Source organism: Coffea arabica, chromosome 2c (genome assembly GCF_036785885.1).
Source record: "Coffea arabica cultivar ET-39 chromosome 2c, Coffea Arabica ET-39 HiFi, whole genome shotgun sequence".
In the NCBI taxonomy this organism is placed as follows: domain Eukaryota; kingdom Viridiplantae; phylum Streptophyta; class Magnoliopsida; order Gentianales; family Rubiaceae; genus Coffea; species Coffea arabica.
In genome coordinates this window covers 65643174-65651206 of record NC_092312.1, presented here as the reverse complement: position 1 = coordinate 65651206, position 8033 = coordinate 65643174, and the positions used below count along the sequence as shown (strand labels likewise).

Sequence of the window (8033 nt, the reverse complement as noted above, 5' to 3'; positions counted from 1 at the left end):
CCTTTTGATTCAAAGTTCAAAGTTTTTTTTTTTTTTTTTTAAAATAGCCAACCAAAACCTAATTCTTGTCCTTGGTGCCTTGAACCTAGCACAACCAACAAAACTAGATCACTTTCACTTCCAAAACGACGACAAAAATAAAATTAAATTAAATAGTTTTGTTTTCTCAAATGGGCAAAATTTAACAAAGTAACCATGATCTAGATAAAAAGTACCAAATTTTTAGCTAAACCAAAATGTGGGACTTTTTTTTTCTAGTATTTAGCCACTAATTTGTCAAAAAGACAAAAGACATAACAACCTACATATAGGAGTTGGATTTTTTTTTTTTTTGGGTTAAAGAAGAGAAAGTAGAGTCTTTATTTCTCCGAACAAGAGAATTATTATGACAAGAATAATTTTGTTTAAAAATTCTAACCGATAGAAATACGAGTAATTTTGAAAATTATTATGACAAGAATAATTTTGTTTAAAAGTTCTGACAGGTAAAAATACGGATAATTTTGAAATATTAATAATTTGTAACGATCAAAAATAACTTTGAACTGACGGAAGGAAGGTAAAATGTTCAAAAATAAACTTTAAGGGGCAAAGTAATTTTAGATCAATATATATATATATATATATATATATATATATATATATATAATAACAGTAGCCCTGACCCTGAGGATTTTTTCAACTCCAATAATGACTTTTTGTTGAATGATTTAAACCAAATCCCAGATTAACCTCAAAAAAAGCAGGCGACCCCTGCGGATTTTAAGATTAGGTTTTTGCTCAAAGTCCCCACACGTTCGATGATCGGCCACAGTTCGTTCGTGGACGCCCCCAACATTGGGCCCACTCGCAGATTTCCTGCTGCTGGTTTCCATTCAAGCTCTTCTGCCTCCCTTCCCTCTCATCTCTCTCTTTCCAAAAACATATCTTTGATTTTCTCCTAAACCCTTATTCGATTAAATTCCAGTTCAACTCAATTATTCTGAATAAAACTTCTTGAGTTCATCTTTTATGGCCACAATTACCGCACCAAAACCAACCCCTTTCTTGCTTGAATCCAACCTCAAATGGAACCCTTTGTTGCCCTCTCAAAATCCCTTTAAACCGTTGTTTAATTCCCCCAAAATTTCGCCAGCATTCAAGCTTAATAGCCATAAACGCTCTAGAATTTGCAGTCCCAAATGTGTCTACTCCAATAATTCTGCATCCAATGTTGATGGCGATGCTGGCAATTTTGGTTTCTTCAAGAAAACAGAGTCATCAGTGGAAATACAAGAGAACCCTGTTGATAAATTTGCTAAATTTATCTTAAAAGCCTTTAAAGCTCTGCAAAAGCCGGCAGTGGCTGCAGTTCTTGTAGGATTGTTGTTAATGTATGACCCCAATTCAGCATTGGCTGCCTCAGGTGGGAGAGTGGGGGGCAAATCATTTTCTTCGTCCAGGTCGTTTTCATCGTCATCATCAAGGAGTTATTCTGTGCCTAGGATGTCCGGTGGCTCGAGTTTTTCATATTCTGCGCCGTATTATGCTCCCTCACCATTTGGATTTGGTGGTGGTGGTGTCTATGTAGGACCTGCAGTTGGTTTTGGTTCGAGTTTTTTCTTGATTATGGTGGGATTTGCAGCGTTTGTATTGGTCTCAGGGTTCTTGTCGGACAGGTCGGAAGGTGGTGTGCTTACTGCTACTGGGAAGACTAGTGTTCTCAAGCTGCAAGTATGGTAATTTACTTGGCTGTAATTCGTTATTTCTTCTGTTAGTTTGGATACACTTAGGTATAGGTTATAGTTGGTAGTAGTGACTGGCAGACAATTCTTTACTTGAATTGGTTTAGATGGGTTATGGTGAAAATTTTATGAGTTGGAGGGGTGGGAATGAAGAAGAGGTTTGGGGGAATGTTGAAGGTGGAAAGCAAATTCCGGTTTGGAAAAGTATATCTTAGATACTATTTGGAAGTTTGCAACTGAGTAAGTATATGCTTTAACATTAGATGCCTCAAATAGCTGAAAGGAAATCTAAAAGGTAAAATGCAGGGCTACCTCTAGGTTTGACATTTTAAATGATGGTTGAAGCATGTAACTAACAGGGGTTAGCACTGATGTCAATGTTGTGGCCTTGGACTACTTAGTTCACAGCATTTAATTAAATTGGAGCAAATCTTGCCATTCTGATTGCATGAAACATAGTTGCCTTGAGGTCACTAAAGTCTATAAATCTCATCACGTTCAACTATGCCTAAAATATTGTTTACTTAAGTGCTTACACAGAGGTATGTGTTTGAGTCACTGCCATGCTTGCCATCATGTAGGACTTAATTAAAGAAATTCACTCCTTGTTCTTTAAAAAGTTATCAATTGGTTTTTCACTTGACTAGATTGGACTTGAGATGCTGAACTTTGAAATTTTGAGCTTTAAAATGTCTTAATTAGGAACTTAAAGTGTATTTTTAACTTTTAGAAGATTTAGACACTTTGTTTGTCAATCTTTACCCATGCCAGATTGATCATCTGCTTCTACTAATCTTGTTTTGCTCGTTATCAACTGTAATCAGGATGTCTTATGGTGCAACGAAAGGACATAATGATAAGCCCGTGGGGTTTACCTCCACTTCGGTCTGATGTTTCCTTCCATTATATTGCTACTCATGCTTCTATTAAACTTCTATCTTCTTATCAACGGTTCTCCACGGTATATCTCTAATATTTTGCAGCTGGTTTTGATAAATCATCTCAAAAGGTCATGCCAGCCCCCACCTCTCTATCTTTCTCTCTCTCGAACACAAAAGAAAGCGTGACTAGTTTTCCATGTGCCAAGTTGCAGTTTTGCAGGATGTCGCTCTGTAGACCCCTTTCTTAGCTAAAAAAATGTAATAAAAAAAGAATTAGCTAAAGGGACACAGGCAACTAAGTGTGTTTGGATTGCACCTTATTTACACACTGACTTGCTTGCACCATTAACATATTTTCCAATCACCTTTTTATCTCATCTACATCACATCAAAAAAGTGCTACAGTATTTTTTAAAAAAATTATCCCAAATAATCTCCTAGCCAAGAGGAAAAGAAGAGATTAAGAGGACATGCTGAGCTAAGAAGACCAATCGTGGACGAGAATTGATAGTCGTAGAAGTTGCTTAAGTGGATGCTTCTAACTTTCATTTGTTGCAGCTGCAATCAGAAGATGATAACTTTTAACAAGGCTTTCTTGTTAAGTTTTGAGATAGACTAAAGTTCTTTTTAGGTGCAACATTTACTAGGCTTTTTTGAATCTTGATCATCTTGTTATGCAACTATGTTCAAAACACGAAAGAGAGGAGGTGCAACTTTTTGAACTATTATGGCATTATAACGACTGCAATTTCATGATACTGTTGCTAGGCTGCAAGCTTTACTGCTATTTGGCTTTTCACAAATTCATTTTCCTTATCTTTGTTGTGATTTCTTGCAGCTCATTATATAGTCTCTTATTTTATTTTCCTTAGGTTGGCTTGTTGGGTTTGGGGAGAACTCTCCAAAGAGATCTTGACCGAATTGCTGAAACTGCAGATACATCCAGCCCAGAGGGTTTAAGCTATGTGTTGACTGGTAAGGCTCCCAACCATGTTATCTTTTTATGGTTTTTCCAGCAGAGCAAGAAAATGCACTGAATACAGATTACATTTGTGAGCCTTTGTGGCGAATAGGTCTTCAAGTTTTGGATGATAGTATAACTAAGGTACCTTTAAAAAATTGGCAAAAACATTTAAGGTAAATACAGAATGAAGTACAAGTAAATCATTTTCCAAGTAAGATTCTTGTTGCATCTGATGTATCCTTTAGATGGTGAGAAGTGATTATCTATGTTGGTTGTGAGTACCCTTGTTTACTGACCTGCGGACCGTATGAAGCTTCACTCGTAAAATACTCTTGCATAAACTAAAAGCCGTAAATGCCTTCTAAGTTTTTAAACTTCTAATGTTTACGTTATCTCTGCTCTATCCTGTAGATAGTGGTTTTGCTTGTTAAAATTGTGTCTTTTTTTTTTGGAGATCCATACTTGTAAAACTGTTTTTCTGAAGTCTTATAATGGAAATGTCATCTTGTTGGGTGAAATTTATGAAGTTTGGTCTTTGATATTAAAAATACCAAGAATTTTGGGTGAGAGGAAGAGAAATAACAGATGTTTAGATTTGCGTTTCTGTGTTTGACTTATTTTCCAAGTGAAAACAATAGTAGGTGGATTAGAGAAGTCTTCATGCAAAGAAATGTTACTTTAACTGGTAAAATTGAAGGCTATCATGTGAAATCAGTTGGACTAGTGTGTACCAGTCAAACTCTTCATTAATATGTGTAGTGCAGGTGCTTAATTTAACTCTCTCTCTCTCTGTTATTTATATCTTTTAAGTTATTTTATGCCTTAAATAAGCACTTATTAGTTACTGCTTTTGTTGCAGAGACTACACTAGCTTTGCTGCGGCATCCTGATTATTGTATCTCGGCTTATTCATCTGTAAGTTGATTACATCATTGCTTCCTGTTGGCTACCTTGTGATTTGGATATCCACATCAGATTTCCATTTAATGCACTCTGAATTTGGACCTTTGACCTCAATACAGCCTTTGGCTGGATTGCATTTTGATGATCTAGGGGAGTCATGCATCATGGTTGTGTTAATATTAATATTTGTAACTTTCACTAGATGGCCATGAATGCACACTGAAGTACTTATTATTGGTAAAAGACAAAGAAGCGGAAGCCCAGAGCATTGAGCTACTTGTCATGGATAATTTTGCTGCATTCCACTCTGTTGGCTTTGGAACTTGACCTTTAGGTTTATTTTGTTTTCTTTCACTTGTTTCTATAGCCTATCAATACCTATGAATCACCTCAAATGAAGATTAATATCTGACTTTTGGAAAGGATCTCTCCCTCTCAAACTGCATGATGTTGCTGTGATGTGGGATTAGAGATGGCAAATTTCTGCAGCCTTACCATTGCAAGTAAGGCGACATTCTAAAAATCAAACTTGTGAGGCTTTCTAGGTCATTATGGACCAATTTGACTATTACAGCCAAGTCCTGTGACCTATGGATATCTTCCTCCTAATCTCTAGTGCTCAGGTACTTATCTTGGTGGTTTGAAGCGACTTAAGGGTGATTCTCCACTAGATTTAACTTCCTTCCTGTCTCTTTGGCAAATGAATTTTTAAATTCTGCTAAAGATTGCAGAATTACTCCTGACATGCAGAAAGAGTACTTCAACTGAAAATTTATGTGAGAGTTACATGAGAACACCCTTTCTTCCAACTATGTACGATGCGAGCTGGCCCATGTGGTATTGCCACAGCCTCTTATGCGCTACTGTGAGGATATTGAGTCTTTAACAGGGGATAATTAATATTATTGGATTGCTTGGTTTTGGTTATAAGTGAGAGGCTATGCTTTCATTAGCTTGAGATCCATATATTCTTCATCAACTTGGTTATTGTTTAAGGTGTGATACAATGGTACCTGATCAGTTTCATGAGTCACAGTTGGGTCTATGATAGGCTGCTGAAGGGTATCAAGTATGTAAAGATTGTGAGATTTAAGCTGTTCCATATGAGATAAAAGGATAAGTTGAAATAGTGTTGTAATACGAGTTGTAGTTGCAATGCGTACTCAATTTGGGATGCTCATTGCAACAAGAATGTCAAATACCTATTTAAATTGTGTCTCTGCTTATAATTACCATGACACAACTGTGGGCTAAGTGGGCATGGGCATGACAATTTCCCATATCTTAACATGCCTCCATGAGCAGATCCTTAATGCTGGGCTCAGTTTATTTTTTATTTTTTATAACTGTATTTTTTCTGATTGTTGAGCACTTAACATTTCACGCTCAGACCTTATCTTTGTTTTTGTCCAAAAATTTGTCTCATGCAAACTGTCTTCAATTACTGATGATTTTCTTATCTGATCAAACACCTGATATATATTATATAATTTAATGAATCTGAAGTTGTTGGGCTCTTACCTTTGTACCTGGTGCACGTAATGCAGGCTGACGTTAAGAGGAGCATGGATGAAGGGGAAAAACGATTCAATAAGCTTTCCATTGAAGAACGTGGAAAGTTCGACGAGGAGACCCTTGTCAATGTAAACAACATAAAAAAGCGAAGTTCAACAGGCCAGAGAGCAAGCGGCTTTAGTAATGAGTACATTGTGGTAAGGGTGACTTGCAGTTTCTTTGAATTGTTTATTTGAAATGCCCTAGGCAATTGGAAGATTAGATGATTGGATTTGATTCCTACTATTTAGGTAACAATATTGGTGGCTGCTGATGGCGTGCATAAGCTGCCTACCATCAATAGTAGTTCAGACTTGAAGGAAGCATTACAAAAGCTTGCCTCAATTCCTTCAAGTAAAACTTTGGTAAGAACATTTAAGTTTTCAAATTTAGGCCCTGGATTTTCTTGCATGCGATGTCCTTTTGATAATGCTCTCCATGCAGGCCGTTGAGGTCTTATGGACTCCCCAAAATGAAGATGACGCATTATCAGAGCGAGAGTTGCTTCAAGATTACCCCTTGTTGCGGCCTCTCTGAAATAAAAGACTGCCATGCCTTCAAGTTCTACAGAGGCTTCAAACAGGCCTCTCTTTGTATTCAGAGTATAGTTGATCACAGAATCAGAAGCTCAGTGATGTATCCAGTACTGCAAGTCGCAGTTGTGCAAAGGGTTCCTTCACTGAAACTAGTTTTGTTGAACTGCACCCCAAATAGAGTACATCTCAAAGCAAGGCTGTACATAATATCACACGTGCAATAACAAACAATTCTCTTCTAAATTTTGAGATAGTTTCACATCAATCCGAGTTATATCTCTCCTCCTGATTGACATGAGTTTCATTTCCTTTGAATTATTACGTTGTGTATATACTACCCAAAAAACAACAGCTATGGCAGAAATTAGCCACATTCTGTGCAGCATACGCCAAGGGGACTATTCTAATATGACCTTATCCAGTGGTAATTGAAACATCAATCATACTAAGTTGGACCTTTTTGGTCTTTTTTTTTTAAAAAAAAAAAAAATTTGACTACAGTTTGTGATTTTCTTTTATTTTTTTATTTTTTCCAAAATACTTACCCAGGGAATGGCTGGGATTTTCACTATGGAGTGTTGTTGTGCCTCTTTTTCTTATAGTGAGGAATTAACTAATGGCATGCAAAGCAAGTTCTTGGGTGCCAGCGTAAAGTAACTGGTGGAGACTTTTTCCTGTTGAAGAGTTCAGACTAATTTCTGTTAGGTCTGTAATATAACTTTGTGAGCGTGTATCAATGTCCTAATTTAAAAAAAAAAAAAATCGATTAAGGGATCAGATACTTCAAGTAACATGCCCCATTAAGTTAGATTTGAGTAAATTTTTGTGCTATCGATGTAGCAAAAAGATAAAGTAGCCTAGTTTACGAGGCGGAGGGTTGGATGAGTAGGAAATTTTGAATTCAAAACATTTCACTTATAAAAAAAAAAAAAAAGACACAAGTCTTGTGAAAAATGATTCATCTGTTTAGGAATGATATATTAATCCATTATATATGTGTGTTGGAAAGACTATAAAAGTATAAAATTGCAAATAGGAAACCTGAATTGCTGTTTACTCAAGGAATAAAAATCAATTGTTTTTCGAAACCAAAAAAAAAAAAAAGAAGGTTTTTAGACTTTTGGATAACTCAATTCGTTATATGCGGCTGATAATTGGACCTCACTGGGAACTTAAATAGGAACTAGGTGGGATAGGACCAGAACTTGAAAAGTAACTCGACTGGACCAACCTGAAGCTAGTGTTCTGGGCTCTGCTCCTTTGGATGGGTCCGGATTTTGATTTTCGAGGAAGGAAGAAAGAATGTAATAGTTGCCAAAATCCAAGTACGGATATTGCGTAAGTGATAGTGAAATTTTTTATTACTTTTTAAGTTCTCAATTTTGAAGTCTTCATGTGAATCTTTAAAAAAAATAAAAGAATAGAAATATTATAGACGCTATGATTTTGAAAGTTACAAACTACTCTTAAC

The 8033-nt window shown here is 36.2% G+C and overlaps 1 protein-coding gene across 2 annotated transcripts; it reads left to right on the top strand.

The window, feature by feature from the left end:
* The first annotated feature begins 672 nt into the window (after nt 1-672).
* On the top strand, nt 673-6827 carry LOC113727474 (FLUCTUATING-LIGHT-ACCLIMATION protein 1, chloroplastic). 2 transcript variants are annotated; one of them, XM_027251670.2, is made up of 7 exons: nt 673-1718; nt 2549-2609; nt 3478-3580; nt 4429-4484; nt 6020-6184; nt 6278-6391; nt 6471-6827. In XM_027251670.2, the coding sequence occupies exons 1-7, from the start codon at nt 1012-1014 to the stop codon at nt 6561-6563; spliced, it is 1299 nt and encodes a 432-aa protein (XP_027107471.1). In that variant the 5' UTR covers nt 673-1011; the 3' UTR covers nt 6564-6827. The 2 variants fall into 2 exon arrangements, with proteins under 2 accessions (XP_027107471.1, XP_027107472.1); XM_027251671.2 differs by lacking the exon at nt 2549-2609 and having other exon boundaries at nt 674-1713.
* Nucleotides 6828-8033: the final 1206 nt, after the last annotated feature.

Coding starts and splice junctions, on each gene's coding strand:
- LOC113727474 (XM_027251670.2), top strand. CDS start 1,012: ATGGCCACAATTACCGCACCAAAACCAACCCCTTTCTTGCTTGAATCC. Junction 1,719..2,548: donor GTTCTCAAGCTGCAAGTATG/GTAATTTACTTG, acceptor AACTGTAATCAG/GATGTCTTATGGTGCAACGA. Junction 3,581..4,428: donor TTTAAGCTATGTGTTGACTG/GTAAGGCTCCCA, acceptor CTTTTGTTGCAG/AGACTACACTAGCTTTGCTG.